General features: G+C 46.3%; 1 protein-coding gene across 1 annotated transcript in view; it reads left to right on the forward strand.

Moving 5' to 3' along the window:
* Positions 1–19,763, forward strand: part of LOC144491393 (putative E3 ubiquitin-protein ligase HERC3) — a 58,823-nt gene that overhangs the window by 21,565 nt on the left and 17,495 nt on the right. The window contains exons 11-17 of the mRNA XM_078209156.1: positions 2,393–2,498; positions 4,914–5,106; positions 6,019–6,176; positions 8,241–8,321; positions 11,807–11,857; positions 17,484–17,546; positions 18,422–18,511. Of these exons, the coding sequence (XP_078065282.1) occupies positions 2,393–2,498; positions 4,914–5,106; positions 6,019–6,176; positions 8,241–8,321; positions 11,807–11,857; positions 17,484–17,546; positions 18,422–18,511 (742 nt within the window). The remainder of the gene's footprint in view (positions 1–2,392; positions 2,499–4,913; positions 5,107–6,018; positions 6,177–8,240; positions 8,322–11,806; positions 11,858–17,483; positions 17,547–18,421; positions 18,512–19,763) is intronic.

A 19,763-nucleotide genomic window follows, 5' to 3' on the forward strand; every position in this document is an offset into this window, starting at 1 on the left:
ATTTGATTTTTGATTTGATTTATTATTGTCACATGTATTAGTATACAGTGAAAAGTATTGTTTCTTGTGTATTATACAAAGCATACCATTCATAGAGTACATAGGGGAGAAGGAAATGAGAGGGTGCAGAATTTGGTGTTACAGTCATAGCTAGGGTGTAGAGAACGATCAACTCAGTGCGAGGTAGGTCCATTCAAAAATCTGACAGTAGCAGGGAAGAAGCTGTTCTTGATGTTGGTTAGTACGTGACATCAGACTCTTGTATCTTTTTTCCGAGGGAAGGAGAGTTCTTGCTGGAGTTGGAGAGGAGTTGGTTTGATTTGATTTACCATTGTCACATGTATTAGTATACAGTGAACAGTATTGTTTCTTGCGCGCTATACAGACAAAGCATACCGTTCATAGAAAAGGAAATGAGAGGGTGCAGAATGTAGTGTTACAGTCATACAGTGTTATAGCTAGGGTGTAGAGAAAGATCAACTTAATGCGAGGTAGGTCCATTCAAAAGTCTGATGGCAGCAGGGAAGAAGCTGTTCTTGAGTTGATTGGTAGGCTGAAGGATTGTGCAGAAATGTCACATGATTTAATGGACAGATTCTGGTCACTGCACCTATTGCTTGGGTACTCTCTCTAACTATCAAGCTTTGTGCAGTGACGGGTCAACCTCTTCCTCCCCACCCACCCCCCCTCCCCATCTCTTCATCAGTCAAATTTATTTTGGGAATTCATCACCCAGAATTTTCTCTGGTCGAACACTCACCACCCATCAGTTTCTACTGGTAACTCCATCTCTCTTCCAGGAATTTGGGTGTGAGTCACTTCAGTATTTCAGATAGGCATCCAGACTAGGTGAGGTATAACTAGGTGACCTGCCTCAGTTCTGAGAGGAATCTCACTGTCCTGTTTTGCTGCAAGGTAGTTTAAGCAGCTGCGTAACTTCAACATTTTGAAAGGAAACATAACAGCAGCCTCTTGTGGATCTCCAATTTCTTTTATTCTTTCAATGGGGGCCATGCTTACTATCATCTAAAGGCTAAGCTCTGGAATTCCCACCTTAATCATAGAATCCCTACAGTACAGAAGGAAGCCATTCGGTCCATCGAGTCTGTACCGACCACAATCCCACCCAGACTTTATTCCCATAACACCACACATTTACCCTGCTAATCCCCCTGACACTAGGGTCAATTTAGCATGGCCAATCAACCTAACCTTGGGAGGAAATTGGTGCACCGGGAGGAAACCCACGCAGACACGGGGAGAATGTGCAAACTCCACACAGACAGTGACCCAAGCTGGGAATCGAACCTGGTGCTGTGAGGCAGCAATGCTAACCACTGGGCCACCATGTCACCCCGCTGTGCCACCATGTCACCCCGCTGTGCCACCATGTCACCCCGCTGTGCCACCATGTCACCCCGCTGTGCCACCATGTCACCCCGCTGTGCCACCATGTCACCCCGCTGTGCCACCATGTCACCCCGCTGTGCCACCATGTCACCCCACTGTGCCACCATGTCACCCCACTGTGCCACCATGTCACCCCGCTGTGCCACCATGTCACCCCGCTGTGCCACCATGTCACACCGCTGTACCACCATGTCACACCGCTGTGCCACCATGTCACCCCACTGTGCCACCATGTCACCCCACTGTGCCACCATGTCACCCTGCTGTGCCACCATGTCACCCCGCTGTGCCACCATGTCACCCCACTGTGCCACCTCTCTGCTCCACCTTAAAACCTACCTCTATGTTTAAGCTTCAGATCAACTGACCTAATATCTTTTTTTTTTTATTTGGTGTCAAATTTCTGTCTGTTGAAGCATCCCTTGGGACATTGTGGCCAGAATTTTACCATCCCACCCACCACGGGAATTGGAGCGGGAGAGGGGCGGACCACGGAACGGTCCATTGACCTCGGGCGGGATGTTACGGTTTCAGAATTAGTGAGGCTGTAAATTCCTGCCCATACACTGGAATTCTACCACCCCGCCCACCACAGAATCGGAGCGGGCAAGGGAGCGGGCAACAAAAACGTCTGTCGACTTCGGGCGGGAATTTCCGGTCACGCTCGAGCGAGGCCATAAAATCCCGTCCATAATGTTGCAGACCACGGTATAGAATTGGGTCGGCACAAAGAGCCAAGACGCCAACCATTCTGCAGTAACATTATAACATCCAGTACAATGTCTTAAAACAGAATATAGCAGATGCTGGAGATCTGAAGTTTAATCAAACAGAAAGTGCTAGAAAAACTCAGGCAGCCTGGCGGCATCTATGGAGAAAAATACAGAGTTCATGTTTCAAGTCTAATATGACTGTTCTTCAGAACAATATCTAATGGTTTCCACAATGCATCGATAATCATTCTTGGTATCTTTCAAAACAGCAAGGACGGACATTTCGAAACAAATGAAGAGATGTCCGGTCTGGATATGTCCGCAGTATATCTGGGCTTCGTGAAGTTGGCAGAAAACTCCTCAATGTTAGAACAGGTAATGTTACTGACTAATCGCTCCTGAGTACCTATAGAATCTCACACCTTCAAACACTGGAACACACTCTATTCCCTCGCTAAACATCTCTGGGGCGGCACAGTGGTTAGCACTGCTGTCTCACAGCACCAGGCACCCGGGTTCGATTCTGGACTTGGGTGACTGCGCGGAGTTTGCACGTTCTCTCCGTGTCTGCGTGAGTTTCCTCCGGGTGCTCCAGTTTCCTCCCAAAGATGTGCAGGTTAGCCGGATTGGCCATGCTAAATTGCCTCCTAATGTGGAGGTTAGGAGGACTAGCAGGGTAAGTGGTTGGGGTTAAGGGAATGGGGCAGGGGTGTGGGTCTGGGTAAGATGCTCTGTCGGAGAGTCATTGCAGGGCCTCTTCTACACTGTAGGGATTCTCTGATTCTGACTCTCTACCTCCTTTTCTTTCTTCAACATATTCCTTGAAACTTAGCTCTTTGACCATGCTTCTGGTCATCCACAATAATATCCCGCTACATGGCTTAGTGTCTAATTATTTTTATTAACACATCTGTGAAACACCTAGGGAGGTTTTATTATGTTAAAGTCACGGTATGAATATCAGCTGTTGGTGTTACCATCACTGAATGCTCCACTGTCAACGTCCTTGGGGTTACCATTGACCAGGAACTCAACTGAACTCGCCACATAAACACAGTGGCTACAAGAGCAGGTCAGAGGCTAGGAATACTGCGGCGAGTAACTCACCTCCTGACTCTCCAGAGACTATCCACCATCTACAAGGCACAAGTCAGGAGTGTGATGGAATACTCCCCACTTGCCTGGATGGGTGCAGCTTCAACAACACTCAAGAAGCTGGACACTATCCAGGACAAAGCAGCCTGCTTGATTGGCACCACATCCACAAACATCCACTCCCTCCGCTGCTGACGCTCAGTAGCAGCAGTGTGTACTATCTACAAGATGCACTGCAGCAATTCCCCAAAGATCCTTAGACTGCATCTTCCAAACCCATGACCACTTCCATCTAGAAGGACAGGGCAGCAGGTACATGAGAACATCTGCCACCTTCAAGTTCCCCTCCAAGCCACTCACCATCCTGATTTGGAAATATATCACCATTCCTTCACAGTTGCTGGGTCAAAATCCTGGAATTCCCTTCCTAACGGCATTGTGGGTCAAAACCCACAGCACATGGACTGCAGCGATTCAAGAAGGCAGCTCACCACCACCTTCTCAAGGGCAACTAGGGATGGGCAATAAATGCTGGCCAGCCAGCGACACCCATGTCCCACGAATGAATTTTTAAAAATCACCTTTATCCTAACCCTAAAGCTGATTAGTACGGTTACAGAAAGAGGCTTCTATGGGCCCCCGTGTTTTACACAGTGAATAACCCACTGGTCCTACTGAGTAACAGCCCAAGATTCAAAACTTACTCGCTGGGGATGTGTGGAGAGGGGTTTGAACACTGCATCTTTTGATTCAGAGGCAGGGAATTTGCCATTAAGCCAAAGACTCAACTCTTTCTAGTTCAATAATACTGGATTTCACTGTGCAGGTATTCTGGTAAAGACATCGAAACATACTGTCTGACAGCAGTGTGTTAATCTGCTTGATGTGATGGTACTCCAAGCCCTGGCACTGCTTAGCTAAAGGTTCTCTCATCATAGTTAATCTGCTGCAATAGTATTGTGCTGAAAGATGCTGTGGGATTTACATCAATAAATATATTTTATGCAAAAACAAAAAATGCTGGAGAAACGCAGCAGGTTTGACAACATCTGTGGAGAGAGAAGAAAGCCAACCGCCGGAATGATCTGTCATCATTAATGACATTTAAAACTGGGCAGCACAGTGGCACAGTTGTTAGCACCGCTGCCTCACAGCTCCAGGGACTAGGGTTCAATTCCGGTGACTGTCTGTGTGGAGTTTGCACATTCACCCCGTGTCTGCGTGGGTTTCCTCCGGGTGCTCAGGTTTCCTCCCAGAGTCCAAAGATGCGCGGGTTAGGTGGATTGGCTGTGTTAAATTGCCCCTTAGTGTCCCAAGATGTGTAGGTTAGATGGATTAGCCGTGGTGAACGTGTGGGGTTACAAAGATAGCACAGGGCAGGGGCCTGGGTAAGATACTACATCAGAGAGTCAGTGCAGACACGATGGGCCGAGTGGCCTCTTCTGCACTGTACGGATCCTATGATTCGATTCTATAGGTAGAGAGTTGGTCGCTCAGGGAATTGAGAAGTGTGCAGGAATATGAACTTGAAGCCAAAAGGCAGCCATGATCGTACCAATTTAGAGAACAGGCTTGATGGGCCGAATGGTCTACTCCTGATTCTATTTCTTTATGTTCTCCTATTAATGCACTAAAGTGGATTTTCTTTATTATGAAGACGTTACAATCCTGCCGCTGACATTCACGATTTTACAGGTGAAGAATGCAGTACAGAATTCCCTGATCCCGACATTACCTCGATCTCCGGCTTGTGTGGAAACAATGCGAGTTTACATTATTCTCCCAGAACTGATTGCTGTGCTGGAAGATCCCAGGGACTCAGCAATGCTGACAGACTCTTTAAACAAAGCCATTCTCTCACTCAGTAAACAATCTTTCACAGTTCTTGGTAAGGTTTTTAAACATATTTTAAAAAACATAATTAAAAGCGCTTATGGTCACAATTAAAAAATAATAATTCAGAAATCAAATTGGACTTCTGCATTTTGTACATTCCAACATTGCCAATGCTTCAAGAAGTACCTCATTGACTGTAAAGTACTTTGTGGTGTCCTGATATTGTGAAAGGCGCTATAGAAATGCAACCCTCTCTGTATACTGCCTTCAGGGGCCAAATATGTATGGTGATAATAATTAAACAAGGTAAGGACTGGTGCAGCTCCTGATCACAGAATCACCACGCCGGAACTCTACCACCTCGCCTGCCAGGGAATTGGAGCGGGCGAGGGTCCGACAACGGGAATCTCCGTTGACCTCGGGCAGGAATTTCCAGTCTTGCCCAAGTGACGCTGTAAAATCCCACCCCCAAGTAAACACAGTCTCTGCCAAAGTTCAAACAGCTGATCAGGAACACTCCAGCAGAAATGTATGGCACGATTGTTTGAAGGATGGCAACTTGAAGGGTGGCACGGTGGCACAGTGGTCAGCACTGCTGCCTCACAGCGCCAGGGACCCGGGTTCGATTCCCAGCTTGGGTCACTGTGTGGAGTTTGCACGTTCCCCCAGTGTCTGCGTGGGTTTCCTCCGGGTGCTCCGGTTTCCTCCCACAGTCTGAAAGACGTTCTGGCTAGATGCAGTGACCCGAACAGGCACTGGAGTGTGGCGACTCAGGGATTTTCACAGTAACTTCATTGCAGTGTTAATGTAAGCCTTCTTGGGAGTAATAAATAAACTTTAACTTTTTAAAAAACTTTTTGTTCCATCTTTATCATTCATTATTGTGTTTGCTTTTTCAATGTGTTACTGACCTTGCTGGCTGTGTTTACGTTGCCTGAACATTTCTGCGCTCTTTCTTGACTAGAATGCTGGTGGAGTACAATGCCTTATTATTTCTACTTGCGCCTTGTGCGGATGTATCAAAAAGCGTCAAAGCAACTTCTTCAACAAATCATGGCAGACACTTCAAAAGGCTACTCCAAACTACACGATTCATTAAAAATTTTACAAGCACTTTACAAGGTAGGTGAAAGTTAACCTTATTACCGTGGACCTCTATTTTGAGTGTCTCTTCACCTTGTTTTCACCTTTGGCTGGCTTGTGCCAGGAACTCAGCTTCTTACAATCTTCAAATGATTCACAAAACCCGACCTCTTTGACCAGTCACCTCACCGCACTCTGAACGATTATTTGCAATCTGTTTTTCACCCGTGCGCTTGGAACATTTTACTAGATGGTGAAAGGGCCTTATGAATCTAAAATTGCTGCTATGCTTAGGTTAATGTGGTCAAACCTCAGTCATGTATTTTCCACCATTAGGTGGACATCATGGTCTTAACATTAGCCTAAACTGCTCAGTAGTAACGGCACGCGTTCCGTTTGGACACCCAGTCCACACCCAGTCCAAACAAACTCTGCACTGAAATCACTGGAAAGTTAAAGTAAAGTCAGACAGGGTGTGAAATCCAGTCAATTTCTTAATCTTAACCTTGATTTAAATTGGGTCATTTATAAATTGCTCTGATTATGAAATCCAGGTCCGCTGCCAGTGTGAGTGAAAGATCGCCCTCACGGCTTTCTCCTGTATCTCAAGTGTGAATATGGTTTAATTTACTCTATAACAGAGCAAACGTCATGTGATCAATTGGAAGGAATGGGACAGAGTGTCTTACCCAGACCCTTTCTCCCACCCTATCCCCGTAACCCCACACTTTATCATGGCTAATCCATCTGACCTACACATCTTGGGACACTAAGGGGGCAATTTAGTACGGTCAATCCACCTAATCCGCACATCTTGGACTGTGGGAGGAAACCGGAGCACCCGGAGGAAACTCACGCAGACCTGGGGAGAATGTGCAAACTCCACACAGACAGGCTGGAACGGCACGTTAGCACACTGTTTAGCACTGCTGCTTCACAGCACCAGGGACCCCGGTTCGATTCCCGGCTTGGGCCACTGTCTGTGTGGAGTTTGCACGTTCTCTGTGTGGGTTTCCTCCGGGTGCTCCAGTTTCCTCCCACAATCTGAAAGACATGCTGGTCAGGTGCATTGACCCAAACAGGTGCTGGACTTTGGTGAATTTCACAGTAACTTCATTGCAGTGTTAATGTAAGCCTTTACTTTACTTTTTGAACCCAGGTCCCTGGCGCTGTGAGGCAGCAGTGCTAACTACTGTGCCACCCGTGCTGCCCACTTGTTGCACCATTTGGTCTTTTTCATGCCATATTTCCCTATAGTAATCAATCTTCCTACGAAGTTGCATGGGGATGCAGCTGCCTGGAAGGTAGCAGGCAAAAATTGTTTCATTATAAATACCTCGTAGGTGCAAATACACAAACTAATCACGGGCTAACAGTGAAAAAACTGGTCGTATACAATGGCAACCTTTTAAAGGGAGCATTGATAGTAACATAGGAATTTCTGTGCATAAAAGACCAAATCTGTCTAATTTGCTTTCTGTCATAGAATGGTTATAGCACAGAAGGAGGCCATTCTGCCTGGTGTGCGTGTGTTAACTCTTCGAAGGAACAATTCACTGAGCCACTCCCCACCCTCCTCTTCATAATCCTGCACATTCTTCCTTTTCAACTAAAATCCAATTGGTGATCCAAAATCAGCTGTTCCTGCCAAGCAAGCTACTCTTATCACATGTCATGTCTGAAATTACTTCTGTCCTGTATCCCAAAATGTTTTTTTTTTATTCATTCGTGGGACATGGGCGTCGCTGGCTGGCCAGCATTTATTGCCCATCCCTAGTTGTCCTTGGAGGGCAGTTGAGAGTCAACCACATTGCTGTGGGTCACGTGTCGGCCAGACCAGGTAAGGATGGTAGATTTCCTTCCCCAAAGGACATTAGTGAACCAGATGGGTTTTTCCGATAATCGACAATGGTTTCATGGTCATCAGTAGATTCTTAATTCCAGATGTTTTATTGAATTCACCATCTGCCGTGGCGGGATTCGAACCCAGGTCCCCAGAACATTAACTGAGTTTCTGGATTAATAGTCTAGGGATAATACTACTAGCCATCACCACCTCAATGAACATAAAATATTAATTTATGTTTAATTATATCTTGACAGGTAAACTTGAGGAGATTTGACAAGGTTACAGTGAGAAATTTCTGTATTCCTGTCATGAAAACTTTTAAAAACTCTTTAATGGTAAGTGGACAAATGTTTCTATAAAAGGCTGATTTGAAAATGATCCCAGGGCTCTCCATTTTTCTGGCTCTCATGTTAAGGAGTCATTCTCCCGTCGTCCATTCCTGCAACTTCAGCAGAAGCCTGCTTTGAGGGCCGGAAAATAGGTTTTTGTATTAAACTGTTGCTGCCTCAGATTTTTCACTGAAGAGCTTTTTTTTCCAATCTCCCTGGCAATTTGAGAAGCAGAGCTGACTGGAGCGGAGGGGTTTCTCCATTGCAGCAGCTGTGGAGCTGGTACATAATGAGGCGCCACCTCTGGCTGGAAGCTGTATTTACAGCGTGACGTTTACATAGGCAATTTCCATTCTAAACATGGACATCGGCAGATAAATGATGGGAAATCCCAACACAGAATGGTAAAAATGTGACAGTGAGAAGAAAGAAAGGTTTGGTAGATAAAGTGGATGCAGATAAAAGATGTTGATTACATTATAGCATCGATTATTCATAAATGTTTTGTAATTGTTCCACTCAAAGTGAATGCTGCTTCACATTTTACCGAATCCTGGATGTCACTGTTCGATACAACGTTAAAGAGAAATAGAATTAAAAAATTTTCATAGAATCCCTACAGTACAGAAAGAGGCCATTCGGCCCATCGAGTCTGCACCGACCACAATCCCACCCAGGCCCTACCCCCACAACCCTCCATATTTTACCAACTAATCCCTCTAATCTACGCATCCCAGGACACTTAGGGGCAATTTTAGCATGGCCAATCAACCTAACCCGCACATCTTTGGACTGTGGGAGGAAACCGGAGCACCCGGAGAAAACCCACGCAGACACGAGGAGAATGTGCAAACTCCACACAGACAGTGACCCAAGCTGGGAATCGAACCCAGGTCCCTGGAGCTGTGAAGCAGCAGTGCTAACCACTGTGCTACTGTGCCGCCCAATTTACAGAAGACATTTGGCCCATCCTGCTTATGCCAGCTCATTGAAAGGGCGATAAGAATTAATCCCACTCTTCCCTGTTCTTGGACCTGCAAATTTCTCCTTTTCAAGTATCTAACCAATTCCTTTCCCAATCTTACTATTGAATCTGCTTCATTACCCTCTTGGGCAAGGCATTCCAGATCAATGCAACTTTCTGCATATAAATGATCCTCATTTCCCCCTTGTTCCTTCGTTAGGTACCAGAAAAAGTTGTACCATTAAACTCCGATGCTGATTTGCGACCTGAGTATTCATCCCGAGTCAGGGTGCGTAGTCGCAGGAGATTTTCCGAATCCTCAAACCTGACTTGGCATTAATTCCCAGCATGTCCATATTTTCGCACCAGGGTGGTGGGTGCTAACTGGAATCTGACTCGCCACCCTTGGAAACAGCAGTAATGAGATGGGGGCCGGTGGGGGTTGTGGGGTGGGGGTGGGGGGGGAAGGGGTGTTGGCAACATGCGTTACAAAACTCAGCTGGGCATCAAAGCAAGGCTCGGGAAGGAGTTCTTGCTCTGAAGCAAGAAATGGATGGCTGGCTTACAGTTGCTTAGGAGGAAGGTGTCGGACAACAGTGAGGTGAGTCATAGCTGTAGCTGTTGTCCAACCTATGAGCGGCACGGTGGCATAGTGGTTAGCACTGCTGCCTGACTGCTCCAGGGACCCGGGTTTCATTCAGGCCTAGGGTGACCGTCTGTGTGGAGTTTTCCTGTTCTCCCCGTGTCTGCGTGAGTTTCCTCCAGGTGCTCTGGTTTCCTCCCATACTCCAAAAATGTGCAGATTAGGTGGATTGCCCATGCTAAGTTGCCCTTAGTGTCCAAAGATGTGTAAGTTAGGGAGATTAATGCGGTAAATATGTGGGGTTACGGGGATAGAGGCTGGGTCAGATACTTTGTTGGAGAGTCGGTGAAGACTCAATGGGCTGAATGGCCTCCTTCTCCTCTGTAGGAATTCTATGAATCTATATGTTGACACTGAAAGAGATGGCCCATTATGAATTTTCCCTAAGAAAATCCAATCATTCCTGCTGGCTGTTCATTTTATAATGAAGGAAGTCACTGTAGTAACGCTGGTAAAGCTTCATAAGACACAGCCTTAGGGATGGCAACATCTTGGCATATTATCAGCTGCTAACAATATTCTGCATTGACTGAGATTAATGTAATGCCGCCAGGAATGACTGATACAAACATTTCCTACCACAAGCTCCCTTTCCAACCCGATGCCTACTTGTGACACTAATAAGTAAACTTTTAAAACTTTGAAACTTTAGGAGGGACTTCTGGATTCAGGGGTCTGGCACCATTTTGGATGCGGCACGGGGCCCTCCTGACTGCGCAAATATTCGGACCTAGGTGTTAGTGGAAACACCACGGGCGGGATTTTACGACCTTGTTTGGGTGAGGCTCGTAAAATCCTGCCCGAATCCAATGAAGAATTCCGTCCTGTGAGCCTTGCCCGCCCTGATTCCAGGGCGGGTGAGGCGGTAGAAGTTTGGCTGGGATTTTCCAGCCACGCCCCGAAATCAGAAAATCCCACCCAAGGTCTGCCCCTCGTCCGCTCCGATCCCTGTGGTGGGCAGAACGGGAAAATTCACTCCCTCAAGCAATTTTATAATGTGGAGTAGGGAAGAGTTGAAGCCAGAGCTCCAAGTTATATTCAGATGTGTTTTCTACACTACCGGGTGTCATTTCTAATATGTCTAGTTCAATTTATTTATTTATTAGTTACATGTAAGGCTTATATTAACACTGCAATGAAGTTACTGTGAAATTCTCCTAGTCGCCACATTCTGGCACCTGTTCGGGTCAATGCACCTAATCTTTCAGACCATGGGAGGAGAGCGGAGCACCCGGAGGAAACCCACGCAGACACGGGGAGAATGTGCAAACTCCGCACAGACAGTGACCCAAGCCGGGAATCGAACCCAGGTCCCTGGCGCTGCACTTTGAGGAGCATCTTCATTGAGGAAAGGGAGTTGGTTCAGCTGGAAAGAAGAATGTTCAGTTAATTTCAAAGGCAAAGAACAACATCAAAAAGCAAGACTTAACCTCTTCAATGTTCTAATTTTCAGTGCCCTGAATTTGATTATTTGTTGACATAGAATCATAGAATCCCTGCAGTACAGAAGAAGGCCATTCAGCCCATCAAGCCTGCACCAACAACAATCCCACCTATCCCCATAGCCCTACATATTTACCCCGCTAATCCCCCTGAAACTAGGGTCAATTTAGCATGGCCAATCCACCTAACCCACAGATCTTTGGACTGTGGGAGGAAACCGGAGCACCCGGAGGAAACCCACGCAGACACAGAGAACAAACTCCACACAGACAGTGACCCAAGCTGGGAATCAAACCTGGGTCCTTGGAGCTTTGAGGCAGCAGTGCTAACCACTGTCCCACCGTGCCACTTCAGCACAAAGCTAATTATTAATATCAAGCATAAAGCTAATTATTTGTAAACTGATACCCACTTTTACTTATTTTCACGTTTTCCTTTCAGACACGTGTTAAGATGTTGTTTCCTGTCAATCCCCAAATTATAATGAATGAGGTAATTCTTTAAGTATATACAGTGCTTTGTGAATGTGAGCAGAGAGTGAATGAAGGAGGATAGCGAATGTGGTACCGTTGTTTAAGAAGGGTACCAGGGATAACCCGGGTAATTATAGGCCAATGAGCTTGACGTCCATGGTAGGGAAGTTGTTGGAGAGGATTCTTAGAGACAGGATGTATGTGCATTTAGAACGGAACAATCTCATTAGTGACAGACAGCATGGTTTTGTAAGAGGGAGGTCGTGCCTTACAAATTTGGTGGAGTTTTTTGAGGAAGTGACAAAAACGGTTAACGAAAGAAGGGCCGTGGATGTTGTCTATATGGATTTCAGTAAGGCATTTGACAAAGTCCCTCATGGCAGGTTGGTTAAGAAGGTTAAGGCTCATGGGATACAAGGAGAAGTGGCTAGATGGGTGGAGAACTGGCTTGGCCATAGGAGACAGAGGGTAGCAGTCGAAGGGTCTTTTTCCGGCTGGAGGTCTGTGACCAGTGGTGTTCCGCAGGGCTCTGTACTGGGACCTCTGCTATTTGTGATATATATAAATGATTTGGAAGAAGGTGTAACTGGTGTTATCAGCAAGTTTGCGGATGACACGAAGATGGCTGGACTTGCGGATAGCGATGAACATTGTCGGACAATACAACAGGATATAGATAGGCTGGAAAATTGGGCGGAGAAATGGCAGATGGAATTTAATCCGGATAAATGTGAAGTGATGCATTTTGGAAGAACTAATGTAGGGGGGAGGTATACAATAAATGGCAGAGCCATCAAGAGTATAGAAACACAGAGGGACCTAGGTGTGCAAGTCCACAAATCCTTGAAGGTAGCAGCACAGGTGGAGAAGGTGGTGAAGAAGGCATATGGTATGCTTGCCTTTATAGGACGGGGTATAGAGTATAAAAGCTGGAGTCTGATGTTGCAGCTGTATAGAACGCTGGTTAGGCCACATTTGGAGTACTGCATCCAGTTCTGGTCGCCGCATTACCAGAAAGACGTGGAGGCTTTAGAGAGAGTGCAGAGAAGGTTTACCAGGATGTTGCCTGGTATGGAGGGTCTTAGCTATGAGGAGATTAGCTATGAGGAGAGATTGGGTAAACTGGGCTTGTTCTCCTTGGAAAGACGGAGAATGAGGGGAGACCTAATAGAGGTGTATAAAATTATGAAGGGTATAGATAGGGTGAACAGTGGGAAGCTTTTTCCCAGGTCGGAGGTGTCGATCACGAGGGGTCACGGGCTCAAGGTGAGAAGGGCGAGGTATAACTCAGATATCAGAGGGACGTTTTTTACACAGAGAGTGGTGGGGGCCTGGAATGCGCTGCCAAGTAGGGTGGTGGAGGCAGACACGCTGGCATCGTTTAAGACTTACCTGGATAGTCACATGAGCAGTCTGGGAATGGAGGGATACAAACGAATGGTCTAGTTGGACCAAGGAGCGGCACAGGCTTGGAGGGCCGAAGGGCCTGTTTCCTGTGCTGTACTGTTCTTTGTTCTTTGAAGATAGAAATTCATAGAAGTGTTGTACACAATCTTTAACTAATTCTTTGAGGATTGAATTGATTTATTGTTGTCACATAGAACATAGAACATAGAAAGCCACAGCACAAACAGGCCCTTCGGCCCACAAGTTGCGCCGATCACATCCCCACCTCTAGGCCTATCTATAGCCCTCAATCCCATTAAATCCCATGTACTCATCCAGAAATCTCTTAAAAGACCCCAACGAGTTTGCCTCCACCACCACCGACGTCAGCCGATTCCACTCACCCACCACCCTCTGAGTGAAAAACTTACCCCTGACATCTCCTCTGTACCTACCCCCCAGCACCTTAAACCTGTGTCCTCTCGTAGCAACCATTTCAGCCCTTGGAAATAGCCTCTGAGAGTCTACCCTATCCAGACCTTTCAACATCTTGTAAACCTCTATCAGGTCACCTCTCATCCTTCGTCTCTCCAGGGAGAAGAGACCAAGCTCCCTCAACCTATCCTCATAAGGCATGCCCCCCAATCCAGGCAACATCCTTGTAAATCTCCTCTGCACCCTTTCAATGGCTTCAACATCTTTCCTGTAATGAGGTGACCAGAACTGCGCGCAGTACTCCAAGTGGGGTCTAACCAGGGTCCTATAAAGCTGCAGCATTATCTCCCGACTCCTAAACTCAATCCCTCGATTAATGAAGGCCAGTACGCCGTACGCCTTCTTGACCGCATCCTCCACCTGCGAGGCCGATTTAAGAGTCCTATGGACCCGGACCCCAAGGTCCTTCTGATCCTCTACACTGCTAAGAATGGTACCCTTCATATTATACTGCTGCTTCATCCCATTGGATCTGCCAAAATGGATCACCACACACTTATCCGGGTTGAAGTCCATCTGCCACTTCTCCGCCCAGTCTTGCATTCTATCTATGTCTCGCTGCAACTTCTGACATCCCTCCAAACTATCCACAACACCACCTACCTTGGTGTCGTCAGCAAACTTACCAACCCATCCCTCCACTTCCTCATCCAGGTCATTTATGAAAATGACAAACAGCAAGGGTCCCAGAACAGATCCCTGGGGCACTCCACTGGTCACTGACCTCCATGCAGACATATATTGGGACACAGTGAAAAGTATTGTTTCTTGTACGCTATACAGAGAAAGCACACCGTTCATAGAGTACATAGGGTAGAAGGAAAGTTTAGGGTGCAGAATATAGTTTTGCAGTTACCGATAGGGTGTGGAGAAAGAACAACTTAAGACAAGGTAGTTCCATTCAAATGTCTGATGGCAGCAGGGAAGAAGCTATTCTTGAGCCGGTTGGTACGTGTTTTCAGACTTTTGTATCTTTTTACCGACGGAAGAAGGTGGAAGAGAAAATGTCCAGGCTGTGTGGGGTCCTTGGATTATGCTGGCTGATTTTCCGAGGCAGCGGGAAGTGTAGACGGAGTGAATGGATGGCTACGTTCACGATCCTTTGTAGTTTCTTGCGATCTTGGGCAGAGCAGGTGTCATTCCAAGCTGTGATACATCCGGAAAGGATGCTTTGTAGGGCTGAGAAAGGAGACACACTGTCGAAGCTTTTCCTCTTGCACTGATCAGGACAGGTTCACAAGAATATTGAAATCCTAAGGGAACAACAATTTATATGCATGAGAAATTTTGCTGATTGGCTGGCAAGTGAACTTTGATTGGCTAAGGCATTGCCATGGAGACAAGCCTACTCTGATAGGTTGAGAAGTCCTTAGGAATGAAACAGGGAACAGTATCCCTCAATATTTTACTTGACTGAAAAGGTGTCTGGGCAAATTCCATTTGCCTGCAGAGGGCCCGCCCATTCATGTAAACATATGGACCTTCCAGCACATGTAAGTGAGCCAGCCACACTGCAAACCCAACTGATAATCCTAAATTGGTCATTAGTCTAATGCTTGGCACAGTAACGATTGTTCAGTAAGTGCTGTTCAGTTGGCTGTTCACAACAGACAGAGAGTACTGCTCTACTCAACCAGCCCAGGCTTGCAAAACTGAGAACATAGTGTCCAGCATTAGATGTGATTCCAAAATTAGACAGTACTTACTGAACAATCCCAAGTGTGCAAAACAAAACTTTTGGGATAAAAGCAAAATACTGCGGATGCTGGAATCTGAAACAAAAGCAGAAAATGCTGGAAAATCTCAGCAAGTCTGACAGCATCTGTGGGGAGAGAATAGAGCCAACGTTTCGAGTCTAGGTGACCCTTGGTCAGAGCTCAAACGAGGCAGACTCTGAACAAGGGTCATCCAGACTCTATTCTCTCCTCACAGATGCTGTCAGACCTGCTGAGATTTTCCAGCATTTTCTGTTTTTGTTACAAAACCTTTGGGGTAACTGGTCATTCGCTATGCCTTGACCAATGAGAATCCACTTACCGACCAATCAGCAGCCTATTTTGCGTGCAGCACAAATTAGAAATTTGTTAGTCTTGTGGTTCTGTCCTGACGAGTGCAAGATGAAAAACTTTGACAGGAAAGTCAGTGCAGACTCGATGGGCCGAATGACCTCCTTCTGCACTGTCGGGATTCTACGATGATTCCAAGCATATTTCTTGTTTCAGCAGCATTCAAGTTCTGTACTATCAAGCAGCTAGTTCATTCCTTATGACTGAGATCACCATTAATGAGTGTGTGTCCCTCAGTTACATCTTTGTTTGAATTTCAAATTTAGTGCACCTGCCTTGGAAGTGGAGCATGAGGTTTATTACTTAAAGGACCAGCCTTCATAGAAAAGAAAATAAGAATTTTTTTATTTTGGCCAGGAGTTAGAGAGGGATGGCAGGGACAAGATGGGCCAAATGGCCTCCTCCTGTGCTGTAACCTTTCCATGTTTCTATGACTAAACAATGAAGTTAGGAGTGACTATAGGGAACTGTTAACACAAGAATCTGAATCCCAACAGAGCAGAAGATTTATTCTTATCCACTCTGCTGACATTTGAATTATGCTCTCACGATTATCTAGTTCTAAGACGGGATTCTTATATTTCATTGGCAATGTGTGTCATTCAGGCAAGCTATCGATTGTAGAAATATAAATGAGACATTTCCAGGGATTTTATCCACAAGGATAGTTGGGGTGGTTAGCACTGCTGTCTCACGTCTCCAGCGACCCGGGTTCAATTCCAGCATTGGGTGACTGCGTGGAGTCCGCACATTCTCCCCTTGCCTGTGTAGGTTTCCTCCGGGTGCTCCAGTTTCCTCCCACAGTCCAAAGATGCACGGGTTAGGATGGATTGGCCATGCTAAATTGCCCCTTAGTGTCCCAAGATGCGTAGGTTAGATGGATTAGCCGTGGTGAACGTGTGGGGTTACAGAGATAGCACAGGGCAGGGGCCTGGGTGAGATACTCTGTCAGAGAGTTGGTGCAGAGGGGCCAAGTGGCCTCTTCTGCACTGTGAGGATTCTGTGATCTGGGGTTGTTCTCCTTTGAGCAAAGAAAATTGTGGGGAAATTTGATAGTGATGCACAAGATAATGACAGGTTTACATGAGATAGATGAAGAAAAGAGTTTCCCATTAACTGATGATGCTGTGACCAGGGGACATAGATTTAAGGATTTCATAGAATCCTACAGTGCAGAAGAAGGCCATTCGGCCCATCGAGTCTGCACCGACCACAATCCCACTCAGGCCCTATCCCCATAACCCCATGCATTTACCCTAGCTAGTCCCCCTGACATTAGGAGGCAATTTAGCACAGCCAATCCACCTAACCCGCACACCTTCGGACTGTGGGAGAAACCGGAGCACCTGGAGGAAACCCGCGCAGACACGGCGAGAACATGCAAACTCCACACAGACAGTGACCCAGGCCGAGAATCAAATCCAGGTCCCTGGCGCTGTGAAACAGCAGGGCTAACCACTATGCCACCGTGCCGCCCCTAAGAGACTTAATTGGGAAGTCTTAAATGGGGGTAAATATTTCAGAGAGGAATCATTTGTTATTTAGTAGAAATATATCTAAAACACAATGAGCGGGATTTTCCGATCGCACTCACCCAAGGCCGGGATGGGAGGAAGAATGGGTTTTTTTTGTGAGACATTTCCTGGTTAACCTGCAGCAAATAAGTTCTGTGATATTGGCTTTGTGTTTTCGTCACAGATAATGAATGGTTACCCCATTCCCGAACCTTATCTTCACCTGTACTTCTCAACCCTACGCCAGGTAGGTTATCTGTGTTGAGTATTAGTGTTTGCAAACAGTGATCGTTTTTCTTTGTGATTTATCATCCTCTTACATGAAACTGTTCGGAGGAACGAAGTGAAGTCTGGAGACCAGCCCACGGGCCACCCTAAAACCACTTACAAGGGGATATGAGACTCTTCCTCTTTTTGCGTACCTTCAAACACACAGTTTCCCTTTGGGGCGTAGTGGGTGGAAAGATTCCTGAGCGGATTACCAGCCCGCTGAGCCACATTATGGACATTCCTTCCACAGCCGACAAGTGCTGGCGTTGGATTTGAACCCTAAGGATGGGAGTTTCAAGCCGCGTTCGCCCCAAGACCAGAAAATCCCACACGAGGTCAATGGACCTTTGCATGGTCCGCCTCGCCCACTACAATTCCCGTGGTGAAATTTCACCCAAGATCTTAAGGAATTTGGGACAAAGAAGTGCTGTTGTTCAACCCAAAAGTTTTTGACCTTCTCTCCATGGATTTTCCCATTTTCCTGTGGAGGAATTGCTGTCCATTCATCAGGTGTTAGTGGAAACATATTGCATGTGGAGGATTGAGATTTGCATTGTCCCATATTCGTAGCTAAGTTGTGAATTGGAGACAGCCTCATTGGGAACTTTAAATGGGGGTAAATATTTCAGAGGGGAATCATTTCTTATTGAGCAGAAATACATCTAAAACACAATGGGTGGGATTTTCCAGTCGCGCCAGTCCCAAGACCGGAAAATCCCACCCGAGGTCAACGGACCGTTGCATGGTCCTGTCCCACCCGCTACGGTTCCCATGGAGGGCGGGATGGGAAAATCCAGCCCACTGTCACTGTTTGTCATGAACATAAATGTATTTTATTTCTTTCTTCCATAGATACAACAGCAATTAATTCCATATCCTTGCATCTTTGATTTTGAAACAAAGTTAGAAGCGTTGAACCTGGAATCCAAGATACTTCAACATGTATGTACAGTGTTGTGTTATGTAGTGTGTTTTAATAATGGAATGGCTTACATGATGTGTGAAAGGAGGCATGTTTCAACATAATAGCACTTCAAGCACTTTAGACTAAGGTGCAGATTATAGAAGAGAAGTCCATGCTGTTCACTAACTTTGGCCCAAGTTTTCATTAGCTGTAATCCTGGCAATTACGTTGAGGTAGTCTTGCGGTGTCCTCTCATACTAATATTCTCAGAGTATTGGTGTGAGTAGAAAGGAAGTGAGTGCTCAATCCAAGTGGGGAGCCCCCCCCACCCGCCCCCCCCCCCCCCCCATTCAGCAAAGGGCAGCCCCCAAATAGCAACCCCTCACCTTCCTGGGCTCTGATGAAGGGTCATCCTGACTCTAAACATTGGCTCTATTCTCTCTCTGCAGATGCTGTCAGACCTGCTGAGTTTCTCCAGCATTTTCTGTTTTTGTGTCAGATTCGCAGCATTCTGCCTTTACTTTCCCTCACCTTCCTTCCCGCTTTTTAACCACTCATGGTGAAAAAAAATTCCCTCCCCCCCCCTCCATTTTACGTGCCTCTCCGGTGGAAAGTAAGCCTGCTGAGGGGCACGTGAATCTGAGCCCGTTATGTGCTTGTTCATGTGCAAATTGGCTGCCACATTTCCTGCATTACTGCAGTGATCACACTTCAAACTTACTGCGTTAGTTGTAAAGTGCTTTGGGACATCCGGACTGGCTCCTTATGATGGATGCGGCTTTCAGCGCTGGAATTGTGTTACAAAGGCGGCAGTGGACTTACCTCCTTTCACACACCCACTTTCAATGGAAAGTCTGAGGGTGTATATCGGGAACTAATTCTCTACTATCCAATTTATAGTCCCCGTGATGTTGAAAGTGTTGGTCCGTTTCCGCCTGGTGTTTTATTTGTGTGATAACAGTACAGTGAGGAAAATTTATAGTTTCTTTAAATTAAATTACAGGGAGTCTGTGATTGCTTTTAAGAATCTTTGGAAAGGATCTTAAGAGTTTGCATCAATTGTAAAGAGATAATAAAAAATACAGGTCCATGTGACCTGGTGACCCTTGAGGTGGAAGTAGTACCAACAGGAAGAAAGTTAAAAAGGAACTGGTGTGACTGCCAGACTGAAAGGAGAGCTGCAGACACAGAGGAGAGCTGCAGACACAAAGGAGAGCTGCAGACACAAGGGAAAGCTGCAGACACAGAGGAGAGTTGCAGACACAGAGGAGAGCTGCAGACACAGAGGAG

Source organism: Mustelus asterias, chromosome 1 (assembly GCF_964213995.1).
Source record: "Mustelus asterias chromosome 1, sMusAst1.hap1.1, whole genome shotgun sequence".
In the NCBI taxonomy this organism is placed as follows: domain Eukaryota; kingdom Metazoa; phylum Chordata; class Chondrichthyes; order Carcharhiniformes; family Triakidae; genus Mustelus; species Mustelus asterias.